The 16697-nt window shown below is 34.2% G+C and overlaps 2 protein-coding genes across 4 annotated transcripts; both read left to right on the forward strand.

The window, feature by feature from the left end:
• The first annotated feature begins 853 nt into the window (after window positions 1-853).
• Window positions 854-5694, forward strand: LOC117913905 (protein FAR1-RELATED SEQUENCE 5-like). The gene is made up of 4 exons (XM_034829021.1): window positions 854-1126; window positions 1703-1780; window positions 2402-2838; window positions 5311-5694. The coding sequence occupies exons 3-4, from the start codon at window positions 2407-2409 to the stop codon at window positions 5494-5496; spliced, it is 618 nt and encodes a 205-aa protein (XP_034684912.1). The 5' UTR covers window positions 854-1126; window positions 1703-1780; window positions 2402-2406; the 3' UTR covers window positions 5497-5694.
• Window positions 5695-7250: 1556 nt separating this feature from the next.
• Window positions 7251-16610, forward strand: LOC117915386 (protein FAR1-RELATED SEQUENCE 5-like). 3 transcript variants are annotated; one of them, XR_004651378.1, is made up of 4 exons: window positions 7251-7377; window positions 8864-9412; window positions 15000-15302; window positions 15919-16610. XR_004651378.1 is itself a non-coding variant. In XM_034830962.1 (4 exons), exons 2-3 carry the CDS (start codon window positions 8873-8875, stop codon window positions 15201-15203), a joined length of 744 nt encoding a protein of 247 aa, XP_034686853.1. In that variant the 5' UTR covers window positions 7251-7377; window positions 8864-8872; the 3' UTR covers window position 15204; window positions 15919-16610. The 3 variants fall into 3 exon arrangements, 2 of the variants coding, with proteins under 2 accessions (XP_034686853.1, XP_034686854.1); XM_034830962.1 differs by having other exon boundaries at window positions 15000-15204; XM_034830963.1 differs by having other exon boundaries at window positions 8867-9412; window positions 15000-15204.
• Window positions 16611-16697: the final 87 nt, after the last annotated feature.

Raw genomic sequence — 16697 nt, forward strand, 5'->3', positions numbered from 1 at the left:
CAAACCCTTTTCTACTTTTGCACTAAAAGGACCAATCTTTATAGTCCAACTCAAGAAAACCTTTGCACACCTCCATTACCTTGATTCGTATGTCCTAACATAAGGTTAAAAGTCTAGTTTTTTTAGAGTGGTATCACGATAATGACTTTAACCTCCCCGAAAAGAGGTCTTGCCAAGGTACAATGAAACTTCATGGGGAATGATAAAACTTTGTAACCTAAAGATATTTTTGGAATTTTGTATAGCAATATGAGAATTATATATGCATCCACCTAACATTCAATTGCTTGAAAGTCAATGGTAACTTTGACTATATAATTGATTTATGTTCTTTATTTTAATCCCTTAGAAATAAATCATCATCCTTATGCCTGCCTCCCCATCCTCCTGCCTTGAACAAACATTTTTTTTTTGTTTGACCACTATTTTTAAATATAAATCATTTATAAATTATTTCTAAATATTTTTTAAAATTATTTTTACAACAAACATTTGATTATATAAATTATAAGTCCATCGAATAAACATAATATTAGTGTTTAGATTTGAAAAAAAATAAATAAAAGAGGTTGAAATTAGCTTTAAACATAACTTAAAAACTTTTCTATTTGTTGATAAGGAATTTTTAATAAAGAAAGCAATTTAAAAAAAATAAAATAAAAAATGTCCTATTTTTTATATACAATTTATCTTCTTTTTTTTTAAAAAAAAAAAAGAAGTATATTCAAATAAAAAATAAATATTTATATTTTTTTAATTTAAAAAGAAATCTGAAAATTAAACTCAACTATCTAGAAAAGTAAAACTAAAGTGTACACGAGGCATCGGAACTGAGGCAGCAAAACAAACACGGTCTTAGTGGGAATCTATATAGAAGCTCTCTCTCTTTGAATTGAAGAACAGCAAATTCACCTTTCTTTTTCTACCATTTTAGACCTAAAAATTCGCCATTTCTTTGATTTGAACCCACATTTTATTCGAGGTTCAAAATTGAGAATTCCAAGTCTCTAAGACTCTCAACTACTAAACCCACTGCACGCAATCCAGAATTTGCATGGTTCTCCAGGGCTGTTTTTTGACAACCCTTTGTTTGGTTGCCGAGAAAACTTTGGAAAATTGGAGAAAGGTGCAATATTACATGTTTGTAACCCTGTTTGTTTGACGAGAAAATTTTGGGAAAATGGGAGAAAATACAATTTTACTGGGAATATGATAGAGCCCGATTTTATTATTATTATTATTTTATTTGTTTTAATTGCCAATTGCTTGTATCTTTAGGGTCACTTGAGTTGGGGTTTATATATATATATATATATATTAAATTATTTTGTTTTACTGTATTTTATCATATATAAAATTTGATGGAAAAAGGAAAATTGAAGTAAAATTCTGTTTCATTTCTGCATTTCCTTTCAATAATCAATCAATTGGTTGTGCCTTCTCTTGTATGATCTGTTTGATATCTGAGAAACTGGAATAAGGGAAAGAAAATCAAATAATTTTTTTTTAAAGAAAAACCCTCTTTCTTTTTTCATTTTTCTTTTTCCTTCTTTTTTTTTTTCCCTGTGGTTTTGGTTCCCAATTGACTCAACTGAGCCTTGTATGCCTGCCCTTTTATTTTATTTTATTTTATTTTTTTATTCTGAGTGTGGTTACAACAAAGAAATTAAGACCTTAACATGTATTTTCCTTTACTTCTCAGTTTTCCCAGCAATCAGAAGACCGTTGGAGAGGAAGTATTTCTCATTTTATTCCATTGTTTAGTTGCTACTTTGATCAGGTATGAGAAGCTTTTGCTGAGCTATGTGCTTGTATAATTCTTTTGTTGTTTTAAGTTGTAGTTTGACAAGATATAAACAATGCCCGATAAAGATTAAGTTTGTGTTCTCTAATTCTCTGTTTGATTGCTGAGAAAATTGAAACTTGAAATTTGTAATGGGTTGGAATTGGACTGGCTGTTTTATACTGCTAAAAGCTGTTTGGATGCTTATTTCAATTTGGCAATCAAATGGAGTATAATTTCTCCACAATTTTTGCTGAATGCTTCTTTGGAACTTGGTGCTATGAACTACATTGTCAAGTTGTTTCCTCGGATGCCTCACCTAGAAAGCACCCGTACCACTTCCCTTACTGGTTAGGCAGGTAGGAGGCACCCTGGATGCTTAGCAGTTGCCAAGGAATTGCTACTTTAGACACATGCTTATGCATGGTGCGAGATGGCTAAATCCAAATTTAAATCAGAAAAGTGCATTTTCCTTATTACGTAGGCATTGCCTTGCATTGGGAAGGCTAAATCATCTAGGTGTTGCTCTGATGCCTCAATCCCTTGACTGCTCTACTTTAGTGAGCCGACCTATTTTGGGTTGTTTGGAAGATAATACTTAATAATATTGTTTTGCAGTGGATATGGAGACCCTTATAGAAGACAAAGTTGTAACTACAGAAAGTTCTGCTGGAGGGGAATCTGGTTTATGTGAAGTTGACACAAATCAAGAACCATACGAGGGTTTGTTATTTGAATCAGAAGAAGCTGCCAGAGCATTCTATGAAGAATATGCAAGGCGGGTAGGATTTTTAACACGCATCATATCATCACGTAAGTCAGAGCGTGATGGGTCAATTATATCTCGTCGACTTGCATGCAATAAAGAGGGATTTAACCTCAACAGTCAAAAGACAGGGCGTGTTCGAATTCGAAAACGAGAGAGCAAACGAGAAGGTTGCATGGCGATGATTTTGGTGAAGAGGGAGAAGCTTGGGAAATGGGTTGTTACAAAATTTGTGAGGGAGCATAATCATCCATTAGTAATTTCTTCAGGAAATAGTCGGCCAACCCCAGTAAGTTTTCTTCACATTGGTTGAAACACTTATTTTTCTCTCTTTAGTATTTTGTTTTTTGTTTTTACTTGGAATACTGATATATCAGAATTAAGAGATAAAATGTGGTGTATTCCTTTGTGCCAAATATAAAAGATAAATAAAAAACAACTAATGCATTTCTCCCCCCCATCTCTCTCTTCATTTAAAAGATATACCAACACTTAACCATAATGTAAAATATTCTTTCTTCTCTCTCTCTTTTGTTCACTCACTAATAAAACTTAAAAGATAAAACATGGCATATTCTGTGTGTCAATAATACAATAGAGTAGAAAGAACTAATGGAAAATCATAATGTGACATATTTCTTTCCATGTTTGTTTTGTGATAACATAAAATCTCTTTTGAATGTTAAAAAAAAAAGGCTAGTTTAAAAATTTTGCATGTGTGGTTTCCCAAAAGAATACCCTCCAACCATAAATTTGTCAGATAGGGACTTCTACAGTAAGACCAAAAAGACGTTAAAACATCTATGTGAGGCAGTTTTATAGTCTTATTTCCTTTGTGAATCTGTCTTACAATGTGGCAAAATTTGTATATGTTCTCCACAACACCCACTTAGACACTTTACACACACATCTGGATGGTTTTGTTAACTTGCCACCTTTATGGGCAAAGTGAAGTGATAGTTCAAGATCTGAAGGGTATCTGCTAATTCATATTTATGCACATGTCCAAATTATGAACTCTTTGGTGGAACTTACCAAAACTTGTGCATGAAAGAGCTTAACTCAGCAACAAATTCTTTATACAGAAAATGCAGCTTGTATGATATTTTGGATGTCATGATCATCAGATGATAAAGTTCATGCACAATTCGTTTTTTATCTTACTATTCTTACTGGTAGATGGAGCAAGGTGTTTCCTTGTTGATTATCTTTTACCTAGAGTTGAATAGTTTTGCCCAATGCTTTGAGTCTTCCATCAGACAAAAAAGGTCAGGAATCAGTATAGCTTTCTATGGGAGTATAGGATATTTTCCTTGTTCCTCCTAAAAATCTCAGCCGCATATATGACGTAGTTTTATGGTTCAAGAATCAGATGCTATGCGAAAAATTTTTTATAAGAAAATTATTTCAAGGGCCTTTTTTTTAAAAAAAGAAAATAAAATTTATTATTATTATTATTTTTATAATTTGTAATGGAAATTGGCATTGCTAGTTTTTGGGCTATATTTTTTCATCCTGATATATGCAGTCTTTTAGAGGTTCTAGCTGCAATACTCTAGGAACTAGAAAATTGCAGGTCTTATTCCTGTTTCCAACAAATAGAAGAACCAAAAATGTCACATTGTGGAATTGATGACCACCCAAAATCAAGCCTGATGGGGTTGAACTAATGAACCTGCATACTTTTATTTTCCCTTTTGATGATGTGTATTACTCAAGTTAAGGACATCAAGTACTATATTGTAGTGATCCTATGAGTGTTTCTGGCTGAGATTGCACTAAAATTTCCTGGATAGTGCAGGCTGTTTATAGAGGCATTTGAACATTTACATTGAGAATTCGTTAAGAACTAGGTGCAGGTTGTAAATCTGAAGTCAGCATACAGTTACAGTAGGCACTTGTAGATCATTTCAGCCATTGGTTTTGGTTGATCTGTAATTTATATTGGGTCACCCCACAGTTAGTGTGATAAGATAGGTGGTGAATAACATAGCTGTTAAAGGTGATGATGACTTCTTCCATTGAGGTTCATTGAGATGATGAACTAGTAAATCTTTAAAGTGCCCAGTGGTCAGGTCTATGCTTTAGAATTGGATTTAATAGATGCACTGTTGTCGGGATTTAATGGATAACTTGATTGATGGGCTGTGTGTCTAGGAGTAAAAAATGTTGTGCCTTGAACAAGTTGCAGCAGAAGCTGGGGTTGTTTTATGGCTTGCATTTAAGCTACCTCTGCTTGTTTCATATGAAGGAAAATTTGGATTTCCTGACTAACCATGCTGCAAGGCTGCTTATTAATACTGTGAACAGCATGTTGGATGTTATTGCTTCTGACAACATGGTGTAATCATATCCTTGGTTGTGCCAGCATGGGAACATGATTTCCCAGAGGGCCTGTTGATTGTCATTGACTGAATCTAATTTTCATGAATTCTGGTCTACATGACTTTTGTTGATAAATTACCATATATTTGGAAAATACTTGTCTTGTTTTGCTTGTTTCACAGGCTGTAATCAATGTCAGAATCAATATTAATCTGCAAGAATTTGAAATGATCCACTTCTTGCTTCAATTTTGATGTGCCTGTCATGAGAGTTGAAACCCAGTATTTATTGGGATTTGCCCTCAATTTTCAGAGCCTAATGGAGTTCCCCCCCACCCTTTTTTTCTTTTTTTATTCATGGAGTTCCATTGTTTCATCTGGTTAATTTGCTGCCTCGCTCATAATACGTAGTCATTTCTTGTGTTTCAATGTTGTAGGATGAGAAGGATAGGAAGATTCGAGAGCTATCTTCAGAGCTACACCGTGCAAATCAACGATTAGCAGCATGTAGAGAACAGCTACGCACGTTTATGACATACATTGAGGAACACACGCAGTCCCTGTCAAGAACAGTAGAAAACGTCGTTCACAACATCAGGGAAATAGAATCCGAAGATCAATAGATCCCACCTCACTGCAGAGCCTTTCATTTTACTGTAAATATATCTGTATAATGTTCTACTCTTGTTAATATGAGAATCGGCTAAATTCTTCAAACTGTATGACAACATGGCTGCACATCAGCTACCCAGGATTGCAATTGTGGATACTCTGATATGTGTATATGAATCTTAGGCGTCTGAAATAATTCTTGTTGTACATAACCCAACTCTTTCTTTCTGCCCCCAGAAACTGACATTTCCCTGTTAGCAGTGATTTATCGTTTATACATTCAGTTGCAGTCAATGACTGGGATCAAGAACCCTAATCCCCTGTACAAGCTGCTGCTGATTCACAGATGTTGATCTGTTTTCTCGGGATTTTTGTTATATAGAGGCAATGTTGAAGATGAACCATTACAACTGCAGTCATGTTAAGAGGGTTTTAATGGATTTATGACTAGATAATCTTCAGGAAAATCCTCTAGTGCTCTTGCTGGAAATGCTTGTGATGAGGGAAATGAGTCAAATGACCAGTGGATAAGTTATTGTTCATTCTCAACCCTGCGGGCTTAGTGCCAGTTTGGAAATTGTGTTTTAAAACAATTTTCTGTTCTTCATACGGTTGGCAATTAAAAATTGTTTTAAAATTTTTGTTTTTAAGAATGTAAAATAGAGTATTTATAGATAATATGTTTTTATTGTTTTTTATTGTTTTGTAGGGTTACTTTAAAAAACGATTATATAAATATTTAGAATGATCAAAAATCAAAATACTATATATTAAAATTATTTTTAAAACATATTTAAAAATAATAATCGGTTAAAAATACTTTTGATTTTCAAAAATATTTTTGTTTTACAAAACATAAAGACTCCAAAATTGTTTTTCAATGTACCTTGAGTGAATGAATTTCCCTATTTAGGTTTTCTTTTCAAACTTAAGGAATCTTACCAAGACCATTTTTTTATGAGAAATCTTAAGAGTTTGTTTGGTGAGTGTTGTTGAAAATATAAAACTTTTTTTTTTTTTTTTTACTTAGAAATCACACACTTTAGACAAAATAGTTTTTTAGGGATTTGTTCTGGAAATAGGTTGTTTTTAAAATAATTTTAAAGCGTTTTCATTTTTTTTTTATTATTTTTAAAAAATATTTTCTATAACGATTGAAAATTTTTTATGGTAGAAATTGTTTTTTATTTTTGATTTTTTAAATAATATTTTGTTCTTGAAAATTATTTTTAAAAGAACTATTTTTGAAGCTGGTTTTAATAAATCATTAATTTCTCATCAGAGTTTAAATGAATTAGAATTATAACTATGAAAATTTTATTTTTTAAAGGAATTTTACAAGTAATTGGATAATTTTTTTTAGAATGATATTATATTTGAATGATGACGAGGCAAATTGAGATGCTGATGTTTCAATTACACAAAGTGAATGCTGACACGGCAAATCAAATGACTGAATGAGGCTGACATGGCAAACCAAGATGAGCCAGATGGAAGATGACGTAGCAGATCTCAGTGACATGCATTAGTCAAAAAAGGGCAGTCACCCGAATGAGGCAGAGGAGGATAAATCTTTTCTTAAAAAATGAAGCAAAGAACTAAAAAAATAATTAATTATATTAAAGAGTATTATTCATCTCAACGCTAACGTCGCAAATTTGATTATTAATTGATATGATGATGTGTTAATTCCTGAAAAGAGTGCTGACATGTCAAATCAAAATCACCAGGTGGAAGCTGGCGTGGTATATCACAGTGATGCACTCGTGAGGAAAAACACAAACCAGCTTCCGATATATGAATTCTATGGGTTCAACAATCTGAGATCAAAACCCTAATCTGAATGCTCTGAACCCTCCAATTCCAACCCTGCAGTTCCTCCATTTCCTAAGGTCAGTGCTTTTTATTTCTCCCCTTTTATCAATCTTACTCTCTTCTATCTATCAAAGTGATTTCTCTTTCCTTTTCAAATCCTAGAAGGAAAAAGAAAAAGCACAAAGAGTGTCCGTCAAAACCCACTGAAATCTGCTCTGTTCATTGCCTGAATGATCTGGTTTTATTATTATTATTTATTTTTTTATTTTTTATTTTTGTGTTTTTGTGGTGTTCAATTGTAATTCAGGGTTTTGATAAACGTGGAAAGAAAATGGTAGATAAATCGGAGCCGAAATTTCGCTGTTGGATTTGGGTTTATTATGTGATAGGTCGAATCTTTTTTAATTAAATTGTTCTTTTTCTTTTGTTTATCATGTCTCAGGATTAATTTCCCCAACTTCACTATGTCATGAATTGAATTTAGGATCTCTGTTCATAGCACAAATCTCAATTCTTTAATGCAAAAATTTATAGAGACTTAAATAGATATACAATTCCAGAAACTAACCCACTTCAGCCTGGAGAATTGAGGGCAATTAGAATTTGATTTTCCTCAGTTCATTTGGATATGTACGCTTTTAATGATGATGGGGGATTTTATTTAGCAAAGTGAATTGATTCTTGTATTTATGATAGAGAGGAGTTAGTTTTGTGTTTAATGTGGATGGAAGCCAAATTCTGCCTTTTTTTAGCATTATTAAATCAAATGCCCTTTTCGGTTTTAATGGTACTATTTAATGGGTAATTTTAACAGATGCCTCATTCATGCATGAAACACTTTTGCCAAATTGTATTTGTGTGCTATGGGTTGGTATTCCAAACGTGCTGGTTAATGATTATGTTTATGAGGCTTCAATGATGGAAGAAAGAAAAAAATTGGACTTGATTATAGCCCTCTGTACTAGGGGAAAAAAGGAAAAATTTGCCATTATTGTATGTATTCTGCGGTTATGTTATGTCTTATTGAAGAAAGAAAGAAGAAAATTTATTGATCTTTTAGATAGTTCAAAGTTTTCTAATGGTCTTCCTATATCTATTTAACAACTTGGAGCATCTGCATGTAGTTTATGTTTCATTTTTTAGAAGTCAAGATCAATACTTTGAAAGACGGGGGAGATAAGACGTGAGATAAAACACCAAATTTCTCCTTCTCTATATCTTAGCTTTTTCAGTAAGAAAAATTTTATGGTTTTGAGATGAGAGACATCTTTATTTGCTCATTCTAGGCTAATTGCCTTTTATTTTCTTTCTGATGGAGATACCCTTCTGACTATAAGGGTCACAGCATGAGATTCCTTTCTTGCTGGCCCCTATTACATTGTCTCTTGCACGATTGAATGGTTAACTTAATGATAATATATCACTGTTGCCTCTTTGCCTTTTTTGCTTTCTTTTTGAACGAATTGAATTTACTTGTTATTGTAAGTGTTGCATCTACTTTTGCTTTATCCATGTTTTAACACAAGGATCTTGCCTGATGCTATGGCTTGTTTTATTTTCTAGTAGGTCCTGATGGCAAGCACCTCGGGCCAGGGATTTAATCCAAGCAGGAACTATAGGCGTTGGCTAGATGAGACATTTGATGGCCATGAAACGGCAGAGGATGAGCTATCAGATAGTCTGGATGGAAATGATGATATGGTTCAACAATCTATTGATAATTTACCTGTAAGTTTGGAACCTTTAGAACCATGTGTTGGCATGGAGTTTCAATCAGCAGAGGATGCTAGAGAATTTTATGAGATGTATGGTAGGCGTATGGGATTTACCATTCGGAACAATCGTACTCGTCGTTCACTTAAAGACAACTCCATAATTGGTCGGGAGTTTGTTTGTTCAAAAGAAGGTTTTCGTGTAGAAAAATATGCAAACAGAGAACATAGAATTCTTCCATCGAGGCCGATCACCAGAGAAGGATGTAATGCAATGTTGAGGATTGCTGCAAAGGATGAAGGAAAATGGGCTATATATGGTTTTGTTAAAGAGCATAATCATGAACTGAATCCTAGCAAAATGCCACCACGACGGTCGCATAGAATTGCATTTTGTGAGGTATGTTTAGGGACTATTTTTTCCTTAAGAGGATTCTTGTTAGGAACTCTGTGATTATAGTCTTTTGTGAGTGGAAGAAACGAAGAGAGAAGAAAATGATTCCTCACTTAATTAGACCAGAAAAATTTTACAGGGTATAAATACACAATCTATGCTACTATTATAGGAAAAAAAGTCTACTATATAGTTATTTAGTCCATAAAATTACTCCATGATCTACTCCCTACCCAATATACACAAAACATTGACTAAACCATGTCTATGAATATAGACAGGTTCTAAGAATCCAGACAACTTCTATGAATCTGGATAGGTTTGATGTTGTTCTTGCTAACACACTTCTGTAAGCTAGTGCATAGATGTCGTGCTTTCTTAACCTGCCAACTGTAGATTCAAATGTAATTGTTGAGATTCCTTTTGTGAGGATATCTGGAAGCTGTTGCTTGGTTGTTACAAAAAGTGAAATTTGTCCACTCATAATTTTTTCTTTGATGAAGTGTCTATCCACCTCAACATGTTTCATACGAATTGGATTATGTGCAAAATTGATTACAGTTTTATTAAAACAATAAATCTTCTCTAGTTCATTAGGCTCCAATTTAAACCCTTTGAGTATTTCTTTAATCCATAAGGCTTCACATATTCCTTGAGCCATAGCCCAAAATTCAGCTTTAGCATTAGATCTTACAATAACCGTCTGTTTCTTGCTTTTCTATATAACAAGATTGCCTTCTACTATGGTGCAATTTTTTGTCATCGATCTTTTATCCATAAGACAGTCAACCCAATTTGCGTCTGTACAAGCTTTTATTTGGTCATGACCATTTTTTGGAAAAGAAGAATCCCTTTCTAGGAGTAACCTTTAAATGCTTTAAAATTCTTTAAGCTGCTTCCATGTAACATTCTAACGGTGTGTGCATAAATTGGTTTACTATAAGTACTGCATAGGCTATGTCTAGCCTTGTATGTGGTAAGTAAATCAATTTTTCGACCAACCTCTGATATTTTCCTTTCTCAACAGAATCTCCTTGTTTAAGAACTCCAATTTGTGGTTGGGATCGATGGTTGTCTTTGTTGGTTTAAAACAAGTCTAATGGGGATGAGTCAACCTTCAAGGTGTGTTCAAGAAAAAAAAGGAAAGGAAAAAAAAATGAAAGTTTTTCTGGACTTTCAAAATTTTAAAATAATCTTTTTATCCTAAAGTTTCTATTTCAAATCTTTTTTTTTTTATAGGTAAATAAGATTTATATTAAGAAAAAGAAAGTATATGCGTAGTATACAAAATAGACAAAAGACAAAAAAAGGCGTGAAGACACAAAAACCCATTACCGTGCCTTACCGAGAGCCTACCAAATCCACAAAGTCTTACAATGATAAAGAACTACCCTCAATATACAATCTAACCCAATCCCAAAAAAGATACAAGAAAGAATTTTTAATTGTTTGGTCTATGCTGTCATAGTTGCCAAAAGTCTTCCTATTACTCTCTTGCCAAAAAGTCCAAAACATACACAACGGAGCAACCTTCCAAGCCTTTTTCCTCTTTTTACCAACAAAGGATCTGTGCCAGCTTAGAAGGACCTCTCTAATTAAAGAGTGCATCACTCACTGAATCTTAAATGATAAAGACCCTAGCCCACCTATTTGATTGTAGATAACCATTCTAGGATTGTTCTACAACAATTTTGGTTTTAAAACGAAAGTTGTTGGCTTGAAGAGTGCATGCAACTAAGGAGTGGAGCAATTTATTCAAACATGAGAGCTATGAGTCCTAATAATCAAGATATTAGTGCAACACATTTGGGGGAAACTTCTGTGACACAACAATCCCTACAAGAGGCCATCATAAAACTCAACAATGGCTAGATGAGATAGTGAAACTATTGGAAAGAAGTTAAGAAAAACAGTCCATTGAAAAAGGGAGTGAGAGTCATCACTATGACCAATCACCTAATAGAGCACATGAAAAGCAAAGTAATTTTATAATGGGTAATCAACCAAGAGGCACACCAAGAGACATTCATCATCATATATATATATATATATCTAGGAAAATGAAAAAAAAAATTATAAAAAGCACTAAAAATTGTGTATCAAAGTACACAATTGTATACAAAGAGTGCCAAGACATCCATCATAGTATGAACACATATAGACTCACAAACTTTGAGCAAGATCATGATGTGACAAAAACAGCATGCCTTGAAGTTGTTGAATTTTTGGGAAATTGACTCCAATGGCTTTTCTTGATTGACTTATGTCTATGGAGGATTACTTTGATTGATATGCTATGCCTGGGAATATTATGGTTCGTTTTGTGAAGGCAAAATTAAAAGGCACAATGTGTTTATGGTGGCATAGTATTGAAGATAAACTCAATAGAACCAACAAACTACCCATAAACACATGGAATGAGATGAAGTTCAAGATGGAAGAATGCTTTCTCCCAATTGATTGTAAAAAACTCTTGTACACTAAAATGTTTAATCTCAAACGATATAATAAATTGGTTAAAGAATACACAAAAGAATTTCGTGGGTTGAGTATCTGAAATCAAGTAAGGGAAAGTTAGGCTCAAATTGTTGCTTACTATAAAGCTGGACTTCAAATAGAGATCCAACTTGAGATGGTGGTCATGTAGACTTACACCATAGATGATGTTTATCAACTAGCCCTTAAAATTGAATCACTCAATTTTCGGGCTTTTAGATGTTCGGGGTCACAAAATTGGGGTTGGGGGGGTGGTGGTCTTTCTCTAAGCCCCTAAGTACAACAAATACTAACACTCCTCATCGTGTGAATGGTGGGGGTAGCAATATCTCCCATGCTTGTATTTGTTGTCAAGGAACACTATGCACCTTAATTGTAGATGGAGGAAGTAGTTCAAATACAGCTTTGTAAGAACCTGTTTAAAAGCTTAATCTAAAAACAGAAAAACATCTAAATCCATCTTGACTAGCATGGGTGAATGACTTATTTGTTCTAGTAAGCTCTCATTGTTTGGTTAAATCCTTTGTTAGTAATGATTTTGAACAAAATGGTATGGTTTGATGTTCTACCACTGAAAGTTGTCCATATATTGCTTGGAAGACCTTGGCTTTTCTATCGAAGAGTGTAACATGATGGCTATCAAAATACTACACTTTTGTACACAATGGGCATAAGAAGATTATCCGTCCAATGAAGGAAGTTCCACTGATTAAGAAGTTAGAGGAAAAACAATTAAAAAAGGTGTTTACCAAGCGTGGTTGAATAATTACAAAAACAAAGAAGTTCCATTACCAAAAGATAGATTCGGGATACTTTTATGAAAATGCACAAGTGAAATCAGAATATAGTTGTATGTGATAGGTTTTTTTGTCGTTACCTCATGAGGTATCTAATAAGTGTTCAAGACTCTTGAATTACTAAAAGATAGAATAGCAAGTTGGTTATGTTGGGCCGTGTTAAAGGCCCACCCAACTTTGGAATTGAATTAAATAAGCTGCCTGCACTTCCCTAAGCTTTAGGTCAGGTTATTTAAAGCGGATTAGTTGCCTCTTTTGCATATATGTTGTGCTTCAAGCTTTTGTAATTGCCTATATCTTGATTTCATGGTCTAAAATACTTAAGGTGTTACACATGGAAATCGAGAAATTACATGGACACTACAGGATATGCAAGGACACCATTGGTATGGATATGTGATTCCTTGTACAAGCCTCTTGTTCAACACATGCCCCAAGGTGTGGCTAAACTCAAGCTTTTTCTAATTTACCCTTGTAATATTGAATTATGTTCTTGTAAAGGGTCGGGGAGAGTTTGTGGGAGGTTCTAGGTTCAAGTCCCAATGGGAAAAAACTTACCTATCAAAAAGAAAAAAGTTTGTCTATATTTATATTACCCTTGTATTATTTTATGCTATGAAGAATGTAATCTTGCTTACATATGTACAGTTAATTGTATCTCTTTTTTTAATCTTCTTGGGGTGTAATTTGTATGCCTCTTGTCTGCTTGGGTTGTTCCCACTTTTTTTGACGTCCTTAGGTAACAATTCTTTGTCCTTCCCAGGAATTGAACTTGGACCTTCACAATCCCCACCCCTTGCAACTTGAGTTAGGTCTCAAGGGCATTTTTGGTGTCCTTGATATATTTCTTAGTACTCTTTTTCTATTAAAAGAACGTATATACGAAAAGTTACTATAATGTTATCACTCACTGTAAGATAAGATGCTTTAACCCATATTTCTCTAGTGTCCTTTTTGAAATTTTCATGTGATAATTTCTTTTAATTTTCTTCTATTGGAAGCTGTTACAAACTTGATGTTTTTCTTTTATTTTTCTCTTATTTGGACGCTGTTACAAGTTATGTTTAGTATATGGAAGCTGCTATAGTGAAATTAGGAGAAAAACTAAGCATGATATGGCTGGAAGAATTTAGTCCACCCCAGATCGAGTGAAACCCAAAACTGAGGTTGGCTAGGGCTGATCTGTGGGGTTGGGCTAGCCCTAAGTCTAACCTGCCCAAGTTCCAGTGCTATAATACTCAATTTGAGAGTGAATACTCCACTTGGACACTAGATTGAGATCTAAGAATGTTTCTCATGACTTTATGTATCCCCAGGACAAGAAGTTCACTGCACGACAGTTTCCTAATGATCATGTTTAGGAGTTTTAAGAATCTGGCTAACCATATTTACACTTTAGGTATTATTGTGCTGCAGCTTGTCAGACGAGATGAACTTTTTATGAATTCACTGTGAGAGAACATTTAGAATGTGACTATATCACCGGGCTAAAACCTCAAACAAAATTTTACAGGAGTGGGCAATGGATATCCATGAAAGTGATCTATAAGATGAAATGCACATGTGTTTTTCTGAGAAAGTAGACAACGGGTGAATGCACAACCCAAGACCCCAAGAAATATGAAATCAACCCAACACATCTCAAAAGGGGGCTTCTAAATGCTCTTTTGTGCTGTAGTACTGGATTCAAGCTAATGGACTTGACCTTGTGTACAATATGAGTTAAATACGATGTTCTATTCTACATGGGGCATTTAAATGTGCTCTCACCTTTTCTTTTTTCTCGGACAAAGCATGGCTTCTGACTTGGATTTCTTTATTCCTGTGCAGAGCAGGAAGTATTATTAATGTAATGTCTGCCTGTAGGTCTAATAACATTTGCCTTTTGTTTGTGTTCATAGCTAGACTATTTATTGCTAAAACAACTTGACTGTTACAAAATTTGGAACAGTTAAGGGAAAGGTCTAACAAGGAATAACAAATTTGGAAAGAGTTTGTTCTGCTTTTATGTTGAACTTAGATAGGATTGCATTTTCATGTTATGCAGCGAACCACTCAAGTGAAGAACAGTTTGCTTCCTGCACCAATTTTATTAGGATGAATTAATTAGGTAAATAGGTTTGCTGTTGTGGGGGAGGAGGGATTGGTGTCTATCAAATAATGAACCAGGCCTCTCTAATTATGTAGTCATACAATAATCTATTTACAGGGTTTCTTTCTCTTATTACAAAAGTTTTGAACCTTTTATATCTACTCAATCCTTGTTTCCCATTAGGTCTGATGTTTATTATGCTCTGCAGGATCAAAAGGATCTAAAAATCAGAGAACTGTCCACAGAGCTGCATCGGGAGAGAAAAAAATCTGCTGCTTATCAAGAGCAGCTACAGATGATTTTGAAATACATTGAGGAGCACACTCGTCGGTTATCATTGAAAGTTGAAATAGTAGTTAATAATTTGAGGGAACTTGACTCTGAAGAGCAAGACTGTTCTGATTCTGACTAAGGTGACTGTCAATGGATCATCTCTATTCTTATTAAAATTGGTCAGATGCACTGGTGTTTCTTCCTAAATTGGATAACTAATTTCAGGACAAATTAAAAGGTATGCTTGGCAACTCATGTGTCCGTTGAAATTTCATGCTCAAACACCAATTTTTCACTAATATTGTGTGTTTGGGAATGGGTTCTGTTGAAACTTTTAGACTACATATAGATCCAATGTTAGAATTAATTTGCTCTATGGGACTCGATAATAATTAATTAAACTCAGGTCAATTTAGATCCAAGCCTTGTTTCTATCATTTATAAGGATTCGTGTATCATGCTTGTTGTATCTCTCATGTGTAAGGGTTTGTGTTTGGTAACTTGATAGGTTATGTGTTTGCTTATGATATAGTGCCTTCATAGGATATTATGTGTATGTGCCTCAATGCGTGTTTGTGTGTTTCTAAAGTAAGCTATGATGCTGAACATTTTTACCACCCGTCAATGGCACTACTTTTTATTGACATTTTTTGCTCCTTGGAGAGGACTTCTGGAAGATGTTATTAGGCATCATTTTTCAATGTTAACTCTCTCATCCTTCTTTAAAAGCATATCTGTGATTTTTATGCAGTTATCTCAAACCCCATTTTCTTATAATTTCTTGTCAGCTTCTGCTTAAACTGACACTTGATACTAGGGCATTAGCCAATTCTAATGCTGATTTGTGTTCTCAGGAAATCCATACCAATGATAACGGATAGGTGGTGGGCATTGAGCAGATCAAATCATCAGGAGATTCTCACTTGCATCTGACCCTGCAACAACCAACGCTGAATTTTCTAAGCAAAATTCTTCCTTACAATGATGGAGAGAACACGCGAGCATTGGCCGGACCATATCTGCAGAATTTCCTTCCTTCATAGACTGCAATGGCCACCAATAGCATGGCCAACGTCTGCTCATCATGGGGTTGCGTTTGTAAGAACTTGTCATCACACATCATACTTTTTTCATTCTAGTCAGCACTCTAGAACTGCAAGACATCTGAGAGACCCTCTTGCATGGAGCTGATGGGTTGAGCAGAGAAACTTCTGAGATGAGTTTGGTGTAAATCTGCAGTGGAGGGAAAGGCTTGCTGTATTTAATTTTTTTCCCCATGATATTGGTTGAAGCAACAAACACTTCATATTTGTCTTACTTTTGATAACAGAAGCAATACAAACTTGATATCAAGTTTTCTCCCCTCAGCATCAGACATTGAATTCTTCAAATTTAGGGTTTCTTTTTGTGGGTGTTTATTTATGGATCAAGGCCATTTTGCTTTTTCCCCCTTTTGGTCAGAGAAATATTCTACAAAATTGACATTGTGGACAGACATTGAATTCTTTAAATTTAGGGTTTCTGTTTGTGGATTTTTGTTTATGAATCAATGCCCTCTTTCTTTTTCCTTACCAGGCTTTAAAACTGAGTTCATCTATCAAGTGACAATAAGGGTTTCAAATTTTTAGGTATT

This window comes from Vitis riparia, chromosome 5, assembly GCF_004353265.1.
Source record: "Vitis riparia cultivar Riparia Gloire de Montpellier isolate 1030 chromosome 5, EGFV_Vit.rip_1.0, whole genome shotgun sequence".
Taxonomy (NCBI): domain Eukaryota; kingdom Viridiplantae; phylum Streptophyta; class Magnoliopsida; order Vitales; family Vitaceae; genus Vitis; species Vitis riparia.